Genomic DNA, 22,839 nt, shown 5'->3' on the forward strand with positions numbered 1-22,839 from the left:
CCACCAGTCTGTTTAATAATATCACAGAGAGACAGCCTATCCACCAGTCTGTTTAATAATATCACAGAGAGACAGCCTATCCACCAGTCTGTTTAATAATATCACAGAGACAGCCTATCCACCAGTCTGTTTAATAATATCACAGAGAGACAGCGTATCCACCAGTCTGTTTCATAATATCACGGAGAGACAGCCTATCCACCAGTCTGTTTAATAATATCACAGAGAGACAGCCTATCCACCAGTCTGTTTAATAATATCACAGAGACACCATATCCACCAGTCTGTTTAATAATATCACAGAGAGATAGCCTATCCACCAGTCTGTTTAATAATATCACAGAGAGACAGCCTATCCACCAGTCTGTTTAATAATGTCACAGAGAGACAGCCTATCCACCAGTCTGTTTAATAATATCACAGAGAGACAGCCTATCCACCAGTCTGTTTAATAATATCACAGAGAGACAGCCTATCCACCAGTCTGTTTAATAATATCACAGAGAGACAGCCTATCCACCAGTCTGTTTAATAATATCACAGAGAGACAGCCTATCCACCAGTCTGTTTAATAATATCACAGAGAGACAGCCTATCCACCAGTCTGTTTAATAATATCACAGAGAGACAGCCTATCCACCAGTCTGTTTAATAATATCACAGAGAGACAGCCTATCCACCAGTCTGTTTAATAATATCACAGAGAGACAGCCTATCCACCAGTCTGTTTAATAATATCACAGAGAGACAGCCTATCCACCAGTCTGTTTAATAATATCACAGAGAGACAGCCTATCCACCAGTCTGTTTAATAATATCACAGAGACAGCCTATCCACCAGTCTGTTTAATAATATCACAGAGAGACAGCCTATCCACCAGTCTGTTTAATAATATCACAGAGAGACAGCCTATCCACCAGTCTGTTTAATAATATCACAGAGAGACAGCCTATCCACCAGTCTGTTTAATAATATCACAGAGAGACAGCCTATCCACCAGTCTGTTTAATAATATCACAGAGAGACAGCCTATCCACCAGTCTGTTTAATAATATCACAGAGACAGCCTATCCACCAGTCTGTTTAATAATATCACAGAGACAGCCTATCCACCAGTCTGTTTAATAATATCACAGAGAGACAGCCTATCCACCAGTCTGTTTAATAATATCACAGAGAGACAGCCTATCCACCAGTCTGTTTAATAATATCACAGAGAGACAGCCTATCCACCAGTCTGTTTAATAATATCACAGAGAGACAGCCTATCCACCAGTCTGTTTAATAATATCACAGAGAGACAGCCTATCCACCAGTCTGTTTAATAATATCACAGAGACAGCCTATCCACCAGTCTGTTTAATAATATCACAGAGAGACAGCCTATCCACCAGTCTGTTTAATAATATCACAGAGAGACAGCCTATCCACCAGTCTGTTTAATAATATCACAGAGACAGCCTATCCACCAGTCTGTTTAATAATATCACAGAGAGACAGCCTATCCACCAGTCTGTTTAATAATATCACAGAGAGACAGCCTATCCACCAGTCTGTTTAATAATATCACAGAGAGACAGCCTATCCACCAGTCTGTTTAATAATATCACAGAGAGACAGCCTATCCACCAGTCTGTTTAATAATATCACAGAGACAGCCTATCCACCAGTCTGTTTAATAATATCACAAAGACAGCCTATCCACCAGTCTGTTTAATAATATCACAGAGAGACAGCCTATCCACCAGTCTGTTTAATAATATCACAGAGAGACAGCCTATCCACCAGTCTGTTTAATAATATCACAGAGAGACAGCCTATCCACCAGTCTGTTTAATAATATCACAGAGAGACAGCCTATCCACCAGTCTGTTTAATAATATCACAGAGAGACAGCCTATCCACCAGTCTGTTTAATAATATCACAGAGAGACAGCCTATCCACCAGTCTGTTTAGTAATATCACAGAGACAGCCTAACCACCAGTCTGTTTAATAATATCACAGAGAGACAGCCTATCCACCAGTCTGTTTAATAATATCACAGAGAGACAGCCTATCCACCAGTCTGATTAATAATATCACAGACATCCTATCTTCCAGTCTGTTTAATAATATCACAGAGAGACAGCCTATCCACCAGTCTGTTTAATAACATCACAGACACACCCTATCCACCAGTCTGTTTAATAATATCACAGAGACAGCCTATCCACCAGTCTGTTTAAAATATCACAGAGAGACAGCCTATCCACCAGTCTGTTTAATAATATCACAGAGAGACAGCCTATCCACCAGTCTGTTTAATAATATCACAGAGAGACAGCCTATCCACCAGTCTGTTTAATAATATCACAGAGAGACAGCCTATCCACCAGTCTGTTTAATAATACCACAGACAGACAGCCTATCCACCAGTCTGTTTAATAATATCACAGAGACAGCCTATCCACCAGTCTGTTTAATAATATCACAGAGAGACAGCCTATCCACCAGTCTGTTTAATAATATCACAGAGAGACAGCCTATCCACCAGTCTGTTTAATAATATCAGAGAGAGACAGCCTATCCACCAGTCTGTTTAATAATATCACAGAGAGACAGCCTATCCACCAGTCTGTTTAATAATATCACAGAGACAGCCTATCCACCAGTCTGTTTAATAATATCACAGAGACAGCCTATCCACCAGTCTGTTTAATAATATCACAGAGAGACAGCCTATCCACCAGTCTGTTTAATAATATCACAGAGAGACAGCCTATCCACCAGTCTGTTTAATAATATCACAGAGAGACAGCCTATCCACCAGTCTGTTTAATAATATCACAGAGAGACAGCCTATCCACCAGTCTGTTTAATAATATCACAGAGAGACAGCCTATCCACCAGTCTGTTTAATAATATCACAGAGACAGCCTATCCACCAGTCTGTTTAATAATATCACAGAGAGACAGCCTATCCACCAGTCTGTTTAATAATATCACAGAGACAGCCTATCCACCAGTCTGTTTAATAATATCACAGAGAGACAGCCTATCCACCAGTCTGTTTAATAATATCACAGAGAGACAGCCTATCCACCAGTCTGTTTAATAATATCACAGAGACAGCCTATCCACCAGTCTGTTTAATAATATCACAGAGACAGCCTATCCACCAGTCTGTTTAATAATATCACAGAGACAGCCTATCCACCAGTCTGTTTAATAATATCACAGAGACAGCCTATTCACCAGTCTGTTTAATAATATCACAGAGAGACAGCCTATCCACCAGTCTGTTTAATAATATCACAGAGAGACAGCCTATCCACCAGTCTGTTTAATAATATCACAGAGAGACAGCCTATCCACCAGTCTGTTTCATAATATCACAGAGACAGCCTATCCACCAGTCTGTTTAATAATATCACAGAGACAGCCTATCCACCAGTCTGTTTAATAATATCACAGACAGACAGCCTATCCACCAGTCTGTTAAATATCACAGAGAGACAGCCTATCCACCAGTCTGTTTAATAATATCACAGAGAGACAGCCTATCCACCAGTCTGTTTAATAATATCACAGAGAGACAGCCTATCCACCAGTCTGTTTAATAATATCACAGAGAGACAGCCTATCCACCAGTCTGTTTAATAATATCACAGACAGACAGAATATCCACCAGTCTGTTTAATAATATCACAGAGACAGCCTATCCACCAGTCTGTTTAATAATATCACAGACGGACAGCCTATCCACCAGTCTGTTTAATAATATCACAGAGAGACAGCCTATCCACCAGTCTGTTTAATAATATCACAGAGAGACAGCCTATCCACCAGTCTGTTTAATAATATCACAGAGACAGCCTATCCACCAGTCTGTTTAATAATATCACAGAGACAGCCTATCCACCAGTCTGTTTAATAATATCACAGAGACAGCCTATCCACCAGTCTGTTTAATAATATCACAGAGAGACAGCCTATCCACCAGTCTGTTTAATAATATCACAGAGAGACAGCCTATCCACCAGTCTGTTTAATAATATCACAGAGAGACAGCCTATCCACCAGTCTGTTTAATAATATCACAGAGAGACAGCCTATCCACCAGTCTGTTTAATAATATCACAGAGACAGCCTATCCACCAGTCTGTTTAATAATATCACAGAGACAGCCTATCCACCAGTCTGTTTAATAATATCACAGAGACAGCCTATCCACCAGTCTGTTTAAATATCACAGAGAGACAGCCTATCCACCAATCTGTTTAAAAATATCACAGAGAGACAGCCTATCCACCAGTCTGTTTAATAATATCACAGAGACAGCCTATCCACCAGTCTGTTTAATAATATCACAGAGACAGCCTATCCACCAGTCTGTTTAATAATATCACAGAGACAGCCTATCCACCAGTCTGTTTAATAATATCACAGAGACAGCCTATCCACCAGTCTGTTTAATAATATCACAGAGAGACAGCCTATCCACCAGTCTGTTTAATAATATCACAGAGAGACAGCCTATCCACCAGTCTGTTTAATAATATCACAGAGAGACAGCCTATCCACCAGTCTGTTTAATAATATCACAGAGAGACAGCCTATCCACCAGTCTGTTTAATAATATCACAGAGACAGCCTATCCACCAGTCTGTTTAATAATATCACAGAGACAGCCTATCCACCAGTCTGTTTAATAATATCACAGACAGACAGCCTATCCACCAGTCTGTTTAAATATCACAGAGAGACAGCCTATCCACCAGTCTGTTTAATAATATCACAGAGAGACAGCCTATCCACCAGTCTGTTTAATAATATCACAGAGAGACAGCCTATCCACCAGTCTGTTTAGTAATATCACAGAGAGACAGCCTATCCACCAGTCTGTTTAATAATATCACAGAGAGACAGCCTATCCACCAGTCTGTTTAATAATATCACAGAGAGACAGCCTATCCACCAGTCTGTTTAATAATATCACAGACGGACAGCCTATCCACCAGTCTGTTAAATATCACAGAGAGACAGCCTATCCACCAATCTGTTTAAAAATATCACAGAGAGACAGCCTATCCACCAGTCTGTTTAATAATATCACAGAGACAGCCTATCCACCAGTCTGTTTAATAATATCACAGAGACAGCCTATCCACCAGTCTGTTTAATAATATCACAGAGACAGCCTATCCACCAGTCTGTTTAATAATATCACAGAGAGACAGCCTATCCACCAGTCTGTTTAATAATATCACAGAGAGACAGCCTATCCACCAGTCTGTTTAATAATATCACAGAGAGACAGCCTATCCACCAGTCTGTTTAATAATATCACAGAGACAGCCTATCCACCAGTCTGTTTAATAATATCACAGAGAGACAGCCTATCCACCAGTCTGTTTAATAATATCACAGAGAGACAGCCTATCCACCAGTCTGTTTAATAATATCACAGAGACAGCCTATCCACCAGTCTGTTTAATAATATCACAGAGAGACAGCCTATCCACCAGTCTGTTTAATAATATCACAGAGAGACAGCCTATCCACCAGTCTGTTTAATAATATCACAGAGAGACAGCCTATCCACCAGTCTGTTTAATAATATCACAGAGACAGCCTATCCACCAGTCTGTTTAATAATATCACAGAGAGACAGCCTATCCACCAGTCTGTTTAATAATATCACAGAGAGACAGCCTATCCACCAGTCTGTTTAATAATATCACAGAGACAGCCTATCCACCAGTCTGTTTAATAATATCACAGAGACAGCCTATCCACCAGTCTGTTTAATAATATCACAGAGACAGCCTATCCACCAGTCTGTTTAATAATATCACAGAGACAGCCTATCCACCAGTCTGTTTAATAATATCACAGAGAGACAGCCTATCCACCAGTCTGTTTAATAATATCACAGAGAGACAGCCTATCCACCAGTCTGTTTAATAATATCACAGAGAGACAGCCTATCCACCAGTCTGTTTAATAATATCACAGAGAGACAGCCTATCCACCAGTCTGTTTAATAATATCCCAGAGACAGCCTATCCACCAGTCTGTTTAATAATATCACAGAGAGACAGCCTATCCACCAGTCTGTTTAATAACATCACAGAGACACCCTATCCACCAGTCTGTTTAATAATATCACAGGGAGACAGCCTATCCACCAGTCTGTTTAATAATATCACAGAGAGACAGCCTATCCACCAGTCTGTTTAATAATATCACAGAGAGACAGCCTATCCACTAGTCTGTTTAATAATATCACAGAGAGACAGCCTATCCAGCAGTCTGTTTAATAATATCACAGAGACAGCCTATCCACCAGTCTGTTTAATGATATCACAGAGAGACAGCCTATCCACCAGTCTGTTTAATAATATCACAGAGAGACAGCCTATCCACCAGTCTGTTTAATAATATCACAGAGACAGCCTATCCACCAGTCTGTTTAATAATATCACAGAGAGACAGCCTATCCACCAGTCTGTTTAATAATATCACAGAGAGACAGCCTATCCACCAGTCTGTTTAATAATATCACAGAGAGACAGCCTATCCACCAGTCTGTTTAATAATATCACAGAGACAGCCTATCCACCAGTCTGTTTAATAATATCACAGACAGACAGCCTATCCACCAGTCTGTTTAATAATATCACAGAGACAGCCTATCCACCAGTCTGTTTAATAATATCACAGAGAGACAGCCTATCCACCAGTCTGTTTAATAATATCACAGAGAGACAGCCTATCCACCAGTCTGTTTAATAATATCACAGAGAGACAGCCTATCCACCAGTCTGTTTAATAATATCACAGAGAGACAGCCTATCCACTAGTCTGTTTAATAATATCACAGAGAGACAGCCTATCCAGCAGTCTGTTTAATAATATCACAGAGAGACAGCCTATCCACCAGTCTGTTTAATAATATCACAGAGAGACAGCCTATCCACCAGTCTGTTTAATAATATCACAGAGAGACAGCCTATCCACCAGTCTGTTTAATAATATCACAGAGACAGCCTATCCACCAGTCTGTTTAATAATATCACAGAGACAGCCTATCCACCAGTCTGTTTAATAATATCACAGAGAGACAGCCTATCCACCAGTCTGTTTAATAATATCACAGAGAGACAGCCTATCCACCAGTCTGTTTAATAATATCAGAGAGACAGCCTATCCACCAGTCTGTTTAATAATATCACAGAGACAGCCTATCCACAAGTCTGTTTAATAATATCACAGACAGACAGCCTATCCACCAGTCTGTTTAATAATATCACAGAGACAGCCTATCCACCAGTCTGTTTAATAATATCACAGAGAGACAGCCTATCCACCAGTCTGTTTAATAATATCACAGAGAGACAGCCTATCCACCAGTCTGTTTAATAATATCACAGAGAGACAGCCTATCCACCAGTCTGTTTAATAATATCACAGAGAGACAGCCTATCCACCAGTCTGTTTAATAATATCACAGAGAGACAGCCTATCCACCAGTCTGTTTAATAATATCACAGAGAGACAGCCTATCCACCAGTCTGTTTAATAATATCACAGAGAGACAGCCTATCCACCAGTCTGTTTAATAATATCACAGAGAGACAGCCTATCCACCAGTCTGTTTAATAATATCACAGAGACAGCCTATCCACCAGTCTGTTTAATAATATCACAGGGAGACAGCCTATCCACCAGTCTGTTTAATAATATCACAGAGAGACAGCCTATCCACCAGTCTGTTTAATAACATCACAGAGACACCCTATCCACCAGTCTGTTTAATAATATCACAGGGAGACAGCCTATCCACCAGTCTGTTTAATAATATCACAGAGAGACAGCCTATCCACCAGTCTGTTTAATAATATCACAGAGAGACAGCATATCCACTAGTCTGTTTAATAATATCACAGAGAGACAGCCTATCCAGCAGTCTGTTTAATAATATCACAGAGACAGCCTATCCACCAGTCTGTTTAATGATATCACAGAGAGACAGCCTCACCAGTCTGTTTAATAATATCACAGAGAGACAGCCTATCCACCAGTCTGTTTAATAATATCACAGAGACAGCCTATCCACCAGTCTGTTTAATAATATCACAGAGAGACAGCCTATCCACCAGTCTGTTTAATAATATCACAGAGAGACAGCCTATCCACCAGTCTGTTTAATAATATCACAGAGAGACAGCCTATCCACCAGTCTGTTTCATAATATCACAGAGACAGCCTATCCACAAGTCTGTTTAATAATATCACAGACAGACAGCCTATCCACCAGTCTGTTTAATAATATCACAGAGACAGCCTATCCACCAGTCTGTTTAATAATATCACAGAGAGACAGCCTATCCACCAGTCTGTTTAATAATATCACAGAGAGACAGCCTATCCACCAGTCTGTTTAATAATATCACAGAGAGACAGCCTATCCATCAGTCTGTTTAATAATATCACAGAGAGACAGCCTATCCACCAGTCTGTTTAATAATATCACAGCAGAGAGACAGCCTATCCACCAGTCTGTTTAATAATATCACAGAGAGACAGCCTATCCACCAGTCTGTTTAATAATATCACAGAGAGACAGCCTATCCACCAGTCTGTTTAATAATATCACAGAGAGACAGCCTATCCACCAGTCTGTTTAATAATATCACAGAGACAGCCTATCCACCAGTCTGTTTAATAATATCACAGAGACAGCCTATCCACCAGTCTGTTTAATAATATCACAGAGAGACAGCCTATCCACCAGTCTGTTTAATAATATCACAGAGAGACAGCCTATCCACCAGTCTGTTTAATAATATCAGAGAGAGACAGCCTATCCACCAGTCTGTTTAATAATATCACATAGACAGCCTATCCACCAGTCTGTTTAATAATATCACAGAGAGACAGCCTATCCACCAGTCTGTTTCATAATATCACAGAGACAGCCTATCCACCAGTCTGTTTAATAATATCACAGAGAGACAGCCTATCCACCAGTCTGTTTAATAATATCACAGAGAGACAGCCTATCCACCAGTCTGTTTAATAATATCACAGAGAGACAGCCTATCCACCAGTCTGTTTAATAATATCACAGAGAGACAGCCTATCCACCAGTCTGTTTAATAATATCACAGAGAGACAGCCTATCCACCAGTCTGTTTAATAATATCACAGAGAGACAGCCTATCCACCAGTCTGTTTAATAATATCACAGAGAGACAGCCTATCCACCAGTCTGTTTAATAATATCACAGAGAGACAGCCTATCCACCAGTCTGTTTAGTAATATCACAGAGACAGCCTAACCACCAGTCTGTTTAATAATATCACAGAGAGACAGCGTATCCACCAGTCTGTTTCATAATATCACGGAGAGACAGCCTATCTACCAGTCTGTTTAATAATATCACAGAGACACAGCCTATCCACCAGTCTGTTTAATAATATCACAGAGAGACAGCCTATCCACCAGTCTGTTTAATAATATCACAGAGACAGCCTATCCACCAGTCTGTTTAATAATATCACAGGAGACAGCCTATCCACCAGTCTGTTTAATAATATCACAGAGAGACAGCCTATCCACCAGTCTGTTTAATAATATCACAGAGAGACAGCCTATCCACCAGTCTGTTTAATAATATCACAGAGAGACAGCCTATCCACCAGTCTGTTTAATAATATCACAGAGAGACAGCCTATCCACCAGTCTGTTTAATAATATCACAGAGAGACAGCCTATCCACCAGTCTGTTTAATAATATCACAGACAGACAGCCTATCCACCAGTCTGTTTAGTAATATCACAGAGACAGCCTATCCACCAGTCTGTTTAATAATATCACAGAGAGACAGCCTATCCACCAGTCTGTTTAATAATATCACAGAGAGACAGCCTATCCACCAGTCTGTTTAATAATATCACAGAGAGACAGCCTATCCACCAGTCTGTTTAATAATATCACAGAGAGACAGCCTATCCACCAGTCTGTTTCATAATATCACAGAGACAGCCTATCCACCAGTCTGTTTAATAATATCACAGAGACAGCCTATCCACCAGTCTGTTTAATAATATCACAGACGGACAGCCTATCCACCAGTCTGTTAAATATCACAGAGAGACAGCCTATCCACCAATCTGTTTAAAAATATCACAGAGAGACAGCCTATCCACCAGTCTGTTTAATAATATCACAGAGACAGCCTATCCACCAGTCTGTTTAATAATATCACAGAGACAGCCTATCCACCAGTCTGTTTAATAATATCACAGAGAGACAGCCTATCCACCAGTCTGTTTAATAATATCACAGAGAGACAGCCTATCTGTTTAATAATATCACCAGTCTGTTTAATAATATCACAGAGAGACAGCCTATCCACCAGTCTGTTTAATAATATCACAGAGACAGCCTATCCACCAGTCTGTTTAATAATATCACAGAGAGACAGCCTATCCACCAGTCTGTTTAATAATATCACAGAGACAGCCTATCCACCAGTCTGTTTAATAATATCAGAGAGACAGCCTATCCACCAGTCTGTTTAATAATATCACAGAGAGACAGCCTATCCACCAGTCTGTTTAATAATATCACAGAGAGACAGCCTATCCACCAGTCTGTTTAATAATATCACTGACAGCCTATCCACCAGTCTGTTTAATAATATCACAGAGACAGCCTATCCACCAGTCTGTTTAATAATATCACAGAGACAGCCTATCCACCAGTCTGTTTAATAATATCACAGAGACAGCCTATCCACCAGTCTGTTTAATAATATCACAGAGACAGCCTATCCACCAGTCTGTTTAATAATATCACAGAGAGACAGCCTATCCACCAGTCTGTTTAATAATATCACAGAGAGACAGCCTATCCACCAGTCTGTTTAATAATATCACAGAGAGACAGCCTATCCACCAGTCTGTTTAATAATATCACAGAGAGACAGCCTATCCACCAGTCTGTTTAATAATATCACAGAGACAGCCTACCAGTCTGTTTAATAATATCACAGAGACAGTCTCCACCAGTTTAATAATATCACAGACAGACAGCCTATCCACCAGTCTGTTTATAATATCACAGAGAGACAGCCTATCCACCAGTCTGTTTAATAATATAATATCACAGAGAGACAGCCTATCCACCAGTCTGTTTAATAATATCACAGAGAGACAGCCTATCCACCAGTCTGTTTAATAATATCACAGAGTGACAGCCTATCCACCAGTCTGTTTAATAATATCACAGACAGACAGCCTATCCACCAGTCTGTTTAATAATATCACAGAGACAGCCTATCCACCAGTCTGTTTAATAATATCACAGAGAGACAGCCTATCCACCAGTCTGTTTAAAATATCACAGAGAGACAGCCTATCCACCAGTCTGTTTAATAATATCACAGAGAGACAGCCTATCCACCAGTCTGTTTAATAATATCACAGAGACAGCCTATCCACCAGTCTGTTTAATAATATCACAGAGACAGCCTATCCACCAGTCTGTTTAATAATATCACAGAGACAGCCTATCCACCAGTCTGTTTAATAATATCACAGAGACAGCCTATCCACCAGTCTGTTTAATAATATCACAGAGAGACAGCCTATCCACCAGTCTGTTTAATAATATCACAGAGAGACAGCCTATCCACCAGTCTGTTTAATAATATCACAGAGAGACAGCCTATCCACCAGTCTGTTTAATAATATCACAGAGAGACAGCCTATCCACCAGTCTGTTTAATAATATCACAGAGAGACAGCCTATCCACCAGTCTGTTTAATAATATCACAGAGACAGCCTATCCACCAGTCTGTTTAATAATATCACAGAGAGACAGCCTATCCACCAGTCTGTTTAATAATATCACAGAGACAGCCTATCCACCAGTCTGTTTAATAATATCACAGAGACAGCCTATCCACCAGTCTGTTTAATAATATCACAGAGACAGAATATCCACCAGTCTGTTTTGTAATATCACAGAGACAGCCTATCCACCAGTCTGTTTAATAATATCACAGACGGACAGCCTATCCACCAGTCTGTTAAATATCACAGAGAGACAGCCTATCCACCAGTCTGTTTAAAAATATCACAGAGAGACAGCCTATCCACCAGTCTGTTTAATAATATCACAGAGACAGCCTATCCACCAGTCTGTTTAATAATATCACAGAGACAGCCTATCCACCAGTCTGTTTAATAAAATCACAGAGACAGCCTATCCACCAGTCTGTTTAATAATATCACAGAGACAGCCTATCCACCAGTCTGTTTAATAATATCACAGAGAGACAGCCTATCCACCAGTCTGTTTAATAATATCACAGAGAGACAGCCTATCCACCAGTCTGTTTAATAATATCACAGAGAGACAGCCTATCCACCAGTCTGTTTAATAATATCACAGAGAGACAGCCTATCCACCAGTCTGTTTAATAATATCACAGAGAGACAGCCTATCCAGCAGTCTGCTTAATAATATCACAGAGACAGCCTATCCACCAGTCGGTTTAATAATATCACAGAGAGACAGCCTATCCACCAGTCTGTTTAATAATATCACAGAGACAGCCTATCCACCAGTCTGTTTAATAATATCACAGAGACAGCCTATCCACCAGTCTGTTTAATAATATCACAGAGAGACAGCCTATCCACCAGTCTGTTTCATAATATCACAGAGAGACAGCCTATCCACCAGTCTGTTTCATAATATCACAGAGAGACAGCCTATCCACCAGTCTGTTTAATAATATCCCAGAGAGACAGCCTATCCACCAGTCTGTTTAATAATATCACAGAGTGACAGCCTATCCACCAGTCTGTTTAATAATATCACAGACAGACAGAATATCCACCAGTCTGTTTTGTAATATCACAGAGACAGCCTATCCACCAGTCGGTTTAATAATATCACAGAGACTGCCTATCCACCAGTCTGTTTAATAGTATCACAGAGACAGCCTATCCACCAGTCTGTTTAATAGTATCACAGAGAGACAGCCTATCCACCAGTCTGTTTAATAATATCACAGACAGCCTATCCACCAGGTTGTTTAATAATATCACAGAGAGACAGCCTATCCACCAGTCTGTTTCATAATATCACAGAGAGACAGCCTATCCACCAGTCTGTTTCATAATATCACAGAGAGACAGCCTATCCACCAGTCTGTTTAATAATATCCCAGAGAGACAGCCTATCCACCAGTCTGTTTAATAATATCACAGAGTGACAGCCTATCCACCAGTCTGTTTAATAATATCACAGAGACAGCTTATCCACCCGTCTGTTTAATAGTATCACAGAGTGACAGCCTATCCACCAGTCTGTTTAATAGTATCACAGAGACAGCCTATCCACCAGTCTGTTTAATAGTATCACAGAGAGACAGCCTATCCACCAGTCTGTTTAATAATATCACAGAGACAGCCTATCCACCAGTCTGTTTAATAGTATCACAGAGAGACCCTATCCACCAGTCTGTTTAATAATATCACAGAGACACCCTATCCACCAGTCTGTTTAATAGTATCACAGAGAGACAGCCTATCCACCAGTCTGTTTAATAATATCACAGAGACCCTATCCACCAGTCTGTTTAATAGTATCACAGAGAGACAGCCTATCCACCAGTCTGTTTAATAATATCACAGAGAGACCCTATCCACCAGTCTGTTTAATAGTATCACAGAGAGACAGCCTATCCACCAGTCTGTTAATAATATCACAGAGAGACCCTATCCACCAGTCTGTTTAATAATATCACAGAGACACCCTATCCACCAGTCTGTTTAATAATATCACAGAGAGACAGCCTATCCACCAGTCTGTTTAATAGTATCACAGAGAGACAGCCTGAGACCCACCGGCACCAATGACCTCCTCGATCTTGACAAAGGAAACATCGATCTCCTTGGCAAACTCCCGTACGGCTTCGTTAGGGTCCTCGTAGGTAAAGGGGTCAATATAGACCTTGACTCCTGAGGAGGGGGGAGTGGGGGAATTAAACGACGAAACAGCCATGGTCACATACTGACTAAAATATGAATAACATGACTTTTAACAAATCTGTATGCACTATTTGCGTGTGTGTGTGTGTGTGTGTGTGTGTGTACTCACCTTGGCCCAGGAGGTACTGTCCATGTTTGTCACTCAGCTCTGGGTCCTTCATTCTACTGTGTCTGCTGTGGAAAAGAACCGAGTGTGGGAGAGGAAGTAGGGAGAGGGGGAAAGAGTGTGGGAGAGGAAGGAGGGAGAGGGGGAAAGAGAGTGGGAGAGGAAGGAGGGAAGGGAGAAAGAGTGTGGGAGAGGAAGGAGGGAGAGGGGGAAAGAGAGTAGGAGAGGAAGGAGGGAGAGGGGGAAAGAGTGTGGGAGAGGAAGGAGGGAGAGGGGGAAAGAGAGAAATGCGCCAAGGTGTCAGAGAAAGAGCGATAGAGGGAAGAAAGATGTGGTTAGCCTGGTGACAAAACACGGTCTCTCCCTGTCTCTCTCTCTCCCTGTCTCTCCCTCTCCCTGTCTCTCTCTCTCCCTGTCTCTCTCTCTCCCTGTCTCTCACAAACAAGCTCATTTGCTATCTGTCTCAGACACAATACATGACTGTTAAATATTGTAATGTCTTGACCCTGGGCCCTCCTCTACTGTTCTCCCCCATTCAGGAGCCACTCTGCTCTGTGTTACTGACTGTGTGTCTGCTGCACTGGGCTGGAGGCCTCCATTAGTGAGACTTTGGCCCCATCCTAGTAGGACTGTACAGCCCTGTAGCTACTGGGCACCTGCCTCTCTCTCTCCCTCTCTCTCTCTCTCTCTCTCTCTCTCTCTCTCCTTTCTCACAGGCCCAAAATAGCAACACTGTCCCCACCCTCGGCTGGCGGTTGGTCCAGACCTCTACTGTGAGTGTGTGTTTGTGTGCATGTGTGTGTGTTTAAATGTGATTGCACACATCTGTGTATTTCTCAGAGTATGTGCAATGTCTGTGTACTGAATGTGTTCGTATTAGTGTAACGCATGTATGCGTGTGCACAACTCTGTATGTGTGTGTATGGTGTGTGCCCCAAGGTCAGAACTATTGTTCTCCTGTCCTGTGGAGACAGGGTTGGGACGGCTGCATCCTGTCTCTGACCGCCTCCCTCCCTCCATCTCTCCCTCCCTCTCTCTCTCTCTCCCTCTTTCCTCCTCTCTCTCTCTCTCTCTCTCTCTCTCTCTCTCTCTCTCTATATATATATATATATATATATATATCCATCTCTCTCTCTCTCCCCCTCGCTCTATCTCTATCGCTCTATCCCCCTCTCTCTATCTCTCCATCCCTCCCTCTCTCTATATATATATATCCATCCCTCTCTTTCCCTCTCTCCCCGTCCCCCTCTCTCTCCCTCCCCCTCACTCTTTCTAGTTCCCAGAACCTTTTTTCTGAGGGCATGTGGGGCTATTTGCTGAAACAATGAGGGTTATAATGAGTGGAATAACTTCTAGCCTCGTAAGCACAAAGTCACAAAGAAAATGTATTTGGTTTACTGGGAGTTTTGCTGAAATATGACATAGTGTTTGTATATAGCATAGTTATTATCTAAGATATAAGATATGATTAGTGCAGGTTACAAAAACACAACATGTCAAATGTTAAGATAAGATTCATGTTTCCTTTTTGTAAAATGAACATTACAGAATTGATGTCCCTGTCTTCTCTCCCTCTCCCCTCTCCCCTCTTCCTGGTTCTCACCGTATGCAGAAAACAGCCACAGTGACGACAGTGATGAGCAGAAGCATCCCCATGGCGATAAGTACACCGGTCATCAGAAGCTGGTTAGGAGAGTCGTCCCCTGAATAAAGGATGAAAAGGAGGGGGGGAGTGCAAAGGAAAAGTAAAACAATTAGTAACAAGGAAATGTCAAAAATACACCAAAACAAACCTTATAAATAATTAACTGATGTATTCTGGGTAATAAACTAGAAGAACAGGGCGGACCTAACACACAAAACTAGAAGAAACCTAGAAGACTTTGTTGGCCTCTCTGATATGGACAGGCTATATTGACAGGCCCCTCTCAGAGAGTGAAGCCTGGGCCTTTCCTTACCGTCAGGCAGTGTTCTAAAGGAGGCTGCTGGGCTGAAGCTGCCGTAGCCGGCCATGGTGCGGGCCCGAACCTGCACCTCATACTGAGTGGCCCTGCGGAGATCACTCAGCACCACCTGGTTACTGTCACTCTCCCTGTAGCTACACAACTGCTCCTCACCTCGACGCTCCTGCGGGGCGGACAGAGACGATGAAGGGAGAGAGAGACGATGAAGGAAGAGAGAGATGATGAAGGGAGAGAGAGACGATGAAGGAAGAGAGAGATGATGAAGGGAGAGAGAGATGATGAAGGGAGAGAGAGACGATGGAGGGAGAGACGATGGAGGGAGAGAGAGACGATGGAGGGAGAGAGACGATGGAGAGACGATGGAGGGAGATGAAGGAGAGAGATGATGAGAGACGATGGAAGGGAGAGAGAGACGATGGAGGGAGAGAGAGATGATGGAGGATGGAGAGAGATGATGGAGGGAGAGAGAGACGATGGAGGGAGAGAGAGACGATGAGGGAGGGAGAGAGAGATGATGAATGGGGAGAGAGAGACGATGGAGGGAGAGAGAGATGATGAAGGGAGAGAGAGACGATGGAGGGAGAGAGAGACGATGGAGGGAGAGAGATGAGAGAGACGATGAAGAGAGAGAGACGATGAATGAAGAGAGAGATGATGAAGGGAGAGAGAGACGATGGAGGGAGAGAGAGACGATGGAGGGATGGACGATGGAGGGAGAGAGACGATGAAGGAGAGAGAGAGAGAAGGAATGAAGATGGAGGAGAGAGAGACAATGGAGGGAGAGAGAGACGATGGAGGGAGAGAGACGATGAAGGGAGAGAGAGACGATGGAGGGAGAGAGAGACGATGGAGGGAGAGAGAGACAGGATGGAGGTTGAACAAAAGCAGATAAGAAAAATGGGTTGAGCCAGTGGGTGAAAGGTCAGAGTGATGGACAGAGATAGAACAGTCAACTCCCTAAGACCTGAGGTGAGTCAGTGGGAGAGGAGAGATCTGGTTCTCCTCACCGTCTCACAGTAACGTAGCTGGTACTGCAGGATGGTGTAGTGGGGCTGGGCTGGAACGGACCAGTGGAGAGTCAGACTGCTCTCTGTAGAAATACTCTTCCTGATCACAGACAGCAGCACTGGAACTGCACTCAGACCAACACAAAGAAACGACTTTAAAAGATAGAACAACATTCAACTTCCTCTTCTAACCATGCAACACCAACCCAAACATCCCTCTCTCACCCTCGTGACTGGTGGTGATGTTAACTCTATCGCTGGGTGCCCCCTTGCCATTGGAAGGGGAGACCCCGTTGAGGGCCTGGATAGAGAAGGTGTATGTGGTGTGAGGCATGAGGCCCCAGACCACCACCCTGCGGCCCAGCAGGCCTCGCTGAGAGGGTCTGTAGCTGACACTGTCCCCGCAGGGTGAGCACGGACCCCTAGGGGACCCACACAGGGAACACTCCACAGAGTAGCTCAGATCAGTCCTGCCACCGCTGTCCATGGGCTCGCTCCACTCTAGAGTCACCGTGGTGTCGTTGATCTGGGTCACGATGCTGCGTGGGGCAGAGGGGGGTCCTGGAGGACGGGGGAGAGGAGAGGGTCACACACCTCCTCATCAGGTAATCAGCAGTCATAAATACTTCATCAGCCACAAGTACAAAGACATTTTCCATTTGAAGGCAATTCACTGGAGCGATGTGTATTATTACCATTCCTCTGTTTCACATTTACATTGTCAATTAAATCACTTGCATTTTATTTGCTATTTGTTATGCTCCCGACACATGTTCAGATAGCGTTTGGAGGAGCCGCCGGGGAAGAGGGGCACAGCAGGAAACAACATTGAGATGCAGGATTGAATTGGTGCTCCAATTACACGCGTCTACATTTCGATAATGATCAGCAGCTGAAGATTGTACTAGGGGGATTGTGATTGCTGCCACAATTGCAACGCCACTCAGCCAGTGTGAATGAGTTCCTGTTCCTGCCAAGGAGGCTGTGTGGCTAGGCCATTTACAGCTACTGTAAAATGCTTAGTAATATCAGGCACAATGCTCTCTGGGAGGTTGGGCTGGCCACAAGTAGGAGGCAGTTGACTACCATCACATAGACCTACATTAATTTAGGTTCAATTTACGTCAAATTCAAAAAGTCTATATTTGGGGGGCCTGTGATGAGCAAAACAATCAGGAGTGATTGAAATAAATGAAGTGATGTAAGAGGTTTTATCAGAGTCTACAGGGAATCGTGTTGGTCCTCCACGGGGTGTCCGTCTTCTGCCACTACAAGGAACAGAGTTTCAGATTGCTGTTAGTCCCGAAGTCTTTTCATGGCCGTTCTGAGTGACTGTGCCCAATTAAAAATGCCCCCCCTTTCACACACGTGGCTGAATTGAAATTCTGAATTGAAATTCCTGAATCCACATGCCCACATGGGCAATCAATGCGTCCCTTACTGGGAGTGACCACCAGGTTCTGCCCTGCCCCCTCTACACAGTCACAAAGGAGCTGCACCTCAATACTCTCAGCCCTGGGACAAAGACCACAGAGCAGGTGACAGGGGCTGAGCAACACAGCAACACCAGAGGAAAAGAGAAATAGCAAGGGACAACAAAAGAGGAGGGGAAATAAGATACACATGTTGAAAGTGGAACTAGGACAGAAACAGAGAGAGAGAGGGAGGTTAGCAGAGTCTGCATGGAATTGTGTTGGTCCTCCACAGCGTTTGCGTTGAGAGAATATCAGGGGAAAGTAAATAGAGGGTAGAGTATGTAGATAATAATGCTTGTACTCACTGGTACATGGGGTGTCTGGAGTGTCCGAGTCAGCGCGGAGGTATCCTGGACGACACTGACACACAGGTGAGCCTGTCACCACAGCATGACTGAACCCTGGACAAGCCTGGCACTGGCCCCCGAGCCAGACCTAAACTGACCCACAGAACAGGCTGTGTGGAGGGAGGGAGGGAGGGAGGGAGGGAGGGAGGGAGGGAGGGAGGGAGGGAGGGAGGGAGGGAGGGAGGGAGGGAGGGAGGGAGGGAGGGAGGGAGGGAGGGAGGGAGGGAGGGAGAGGGGGAGAAGGAAAGTTAGCATGGCCCTGAACATCATCACAAAGCAGCACAGCATCCCGTCGTGGTGCGTCAGGTCAGGACGCGTGTAAACGTCAGGTCAGGACGCGTGTAAACAGCCTATAAATGGAGCCTGCTCCCTGACCCACCGGGCTCATTCAGCCAGGGTGTACGTGTGTGTGGTATTGCAATATCTGCTCTGTTCACTTTCTGTTGAATAAAAGTCTACTCAAATACATCTAATATATGACTGGACATCATAAGTATTCATTAGTGGATATTGAAGGTCTAATTTTCTGTGACGTACAGAGTAATAATAACAGACAGACTTCTGACCAAGCAAACCATTCCCAGAACATTAGCTGAGGTTCCCATTAAGTTGTAGTGAGGGTTGTATCTAACATTAGGATGATAACATCCTAAAAACATTCAAATAATGTTTTTGATAAGAAAAAAAAAATATATATTTTTTTTTTAAATGAAATATCCTTGGAATGTTCTCCTAACATTCACTAAAACTAACATCTGTACCAACCATCAGAGAACATTCCCCAAACGTTCTCATTAGGTTTCCAGGTCATGTAATAACACAACATACCAGTAATGTTTCTGAGCAAACCAACATTTGATATGTTAAAGTTCCCAGAACATTAGTTGGGTTGCGGCAAATGTTCTCATAACACAGTAACTGTCCAGTCATGCTGATGATTATATCATGTTTGTATAAAACATTCCCAGAACATATTTAGTCTGTTATTTAAAGGTTCCCAGAATGTTTCATTAGGTTGTGGGAACAGTCTGGTGGGAACATTGTGGGGACAGTCTGGTGGGAACATTGTGGGGACAGTCTGGTGGGAACATTGTGGGGACAGTCTGGTGGGAACATTGTGGGAACAGTCTGGTGGGAACATTGTGGGGACAGTCTGGTGGGAACATTGTGGGAACAGTCTGGTGGGAACAGTCTGGTGGGAACAGTCTGGTGGGAACATTGTGGGGACAGTCTGGTGGGAACATTGTGGGAACAGTCTGGTAGGAACATTGTGGGAACAGTCTGGTGAGAACATTGTGGGAACAGTCTGAACAGTCTGGGAACATTGTGGGAACAGTCTGGTGGGATTGTGGGGACATTGTGGGAACAGTCTGGTGGGAACATTGTGGGAACAGTCTGGTGGGAACAGTCTGGGAACATTGTGGGAACATTGTGGGGACAGTCTGACAGTCTGGGAACATTGTGGGAACAGTCTGGTGAGAAGAACATTGTGGGGGCAGTCTGGTGGGAACATTGTGGGAACAGTCTGGTGGGAACATTGTGGGAACAGTCTGGTGGGAACATTGTGGGAACAGTCTGGTGGGAACATTGTGGGGACATCACAAAAGTTCCCTAAACACCAAAACATATTTTACAATGTTTCTTTTAGGGAGCAATAAACATTCACCTGATGTAACAAGAACATTCCCAGAACATAGTTTATCTGTTCTATAAAGGTTCCCAGAATGTTTCATTAGGTTGTAGGAACAATCTGGTGGGAACATTGTTCTAGTTGTTATCTAAGAACTGTATTTCCCCATGAGCGACAATTAAGTTGTATTTTATTGTACTGAATAACATGGTTACTCTATTCATCAGCAGTGAGGTAGGGCTACAGTTTGGTTGTTATTCTACTTGTTTAATGGGTAGTTGTAGGGTTAATACTAAGCCAGGTTGCCTAACAGTTGAGGACTTTACGACTCCTACGAGCCAAGTTATCATTAACCAAATAGAGAGGCTAAACAGTTAAGGCGCTAACTCTGCCAGGCAGGAAGCAACATGTCGGCAGAAAAAAGCCCCACGTCAGCCTAATCGCTGAATAAGATGACATCATTACAATTCAAGTGGCCCTGGCCTTCCTTTCCCAGACAGTGTAAATATACTGTCTCTTTGTTATCCATGTACAGGGTATAACTTTCACCCACTCTCTCTCTCTCTCTCTCTCTCTCCCCCTACCTCTCTCTCTCTCTCCCCCTACCTCTCTCTCCCTACCTCTCTCTCTCTCTCTCCCTACCTGTCTCTCTCTCTCTCTACCTGTCCTCTCTCTCTCTCTCTCTCCCCCTACCTCTCTCTCTCTCTCTCTACCTGTCTCTCTCTCTCCCTACCTGTCTCTCTCTCTCTCTCTCTCTCCCCCTACCCTCTCTCTCTCTCTCTCTCTCCCCCTACCTCTCTCTCTCTCTCTCTCTCTCTACCTGTCTCTCTCTCTCTCTCTCCCTACCTGTCTCTCTCTCTCTCTCCCTAACTCTCTCTCTCCCCCTCTCCCCTACCTCTCTCTCTCTCTCTCTCTCTCTCTCCCCCTACCTCTCTCTCTCTCTCTCTCTCTCTCTACCTCTCTCTCTCTCTCTCTACCTGTCTCTCTCTCTCCCTACCTGTCTCTCTCTCTCTCTCTCTCTGACTACCTGTCTCTCTCTCTCCCTACCTGTCTCTCTCTCTCTCCCTAACTCTCTCTCTCTCTCTACCTACCTGTCTCTCTCTCTCTCCCTCTACCTGTCTCTCTCTCTCTCCCCCTAGCTGTCTCTCTCTCTCTATCTCTCTACCTCTCTCTCTCTACCTGTCTCTTTCTCTATCTACCTGTCTCTATCTCTCTACCTCTCTCTCTCCCTACCTGTCTCTCTCTCTCTCTACCTGTCTCTCTCTCTCTCTCTACCTCTCTCTCTCTCTCTCCCTACCTGTCTCTCTCTCTCTCTCTCTCTCTTTCTCTCTCTCTACCTCTCTCTCTCTTTCTCCCTCCCTACCTGTCTCTCTCTCTCTCTCCCTACCTGTCTCTCTCTCTCTCTCTCTCTCCCTACCTGTCTCTCTCTCTCTCTCTCCCTACCTGTCTCTCTCTCTCTCTCTCTCTCTTTCTCTCTACCTGTCTCTCTCTCTCTCCCTACCTGTCTCTCTCTCTCTACCTCTCTCTCTCTCTCTACCTCTCTCTCTCTTTCTCCCTCCCTCTCTCTCTCTCACTCCCTCCCTCTCTCTCTCCCTATATCTCTTTCTCCCTCCCTCTCTCTCTCCCTACCTCTCTTTCTCCCTCCCTCTCTCTCTCCCTACCCTCTCTCTCTCCCTACCTGTTTCTCTCTCTCTCTCTACCTGTCTCTCGCTCTCTCTCTACCTCTCTCTCTCTCTCTCTCTCTCTCTCTCTCCCTACCTGTTTCTCTCTCTATCTCTACCTGTCTCTCTCTCTCTCTACCTCTCTCTCTCTCTTTCTCCCTCCCTCTCTCTCTCTCTCTCTCTCTCGCTCCCTACCTCTCTCTCTCCCTACCTGTCTCTCTCTACCTGTCTCTCTCTCTCCCTACCTCTCTTTCTCCCTCCCTCTCTCTCTCTCTCTCTCCCTACCTCTCTCTCTCTACCTGTCTCTCTCTCTCTCTACCTCTCTCTTTCTCCCTCCCTCTCTCCCTCTCTCTCTCCCTACCTGTCTCTCTCTCTCTCTCTCGCTCTCTCTTTCTCTCTACCTGTCTCTCTCTCTCCCTACCTGTCTCTCTCTCTCCCTACCTCTCTCTCTCTTTCTCTCTACCTCCCTCTCTCTCTCCCTACATTTCTCTCTCTCTCTCCCTACCGCTCTCTTTCTCCCTACCTCTCTCTCTCTCTAACTGTCTCTCTCTCTCTTTCTCTCTAACTGTCTCTCTCTCTCTCCCTACCT

At 43.6% G+C, this 22,839-nt stretch overlaps 1 protein-coding gene across 1 annotated transcript in view; it reads right to left on the reverse strand.

Annotated features, from left to right (window-relative positions):
* ephb4a (eph receptor B4a) overlaps window positions 1-22,839 on the reverse strand; it is an 86,711-nt gene that overhangs the window by 36,390 nt on the left and 27,482 nt on the right. The window contains 8 exon segments of the mRNA XM_042311271.1: window positions 13,917-14,030; window positions 14,170-14,234; window positions 15,770-15,869; window positions 16,125-16,293; window positions 17,138-17,262; window positions 17,363-17,698; window positions 18,918-19,031; window positions 19,034-19,069. Of these exon segments, the coding sequence (XP_042167205.1) occupies window positions 13,917-14,030; window positions 14,170-14,234; window positions 15,770-15,869; window positions 16,125-16,293; window positions 17,138-17,262; window positions 17,363-17,698; window positions 18,918-19,031; window positions 19,034-19,069 (1,059 nt within the window).

This window comes from Oncorhynchus tshawytscha, linkage group LG33 (genome assembly GCF_018296145.1).
Source record: "Oncorhynchus tshawytscha isolate Ot180627B linkage group LG33, Otsh_v2.0, whole genome shotgun sequence".
NCBI lineage: Eukaryota > Metazoa > Chordata > Actinopteri > Salmoniformes > Salmonidae > Oncorhynchus > Oncorhynchus tshawytscha.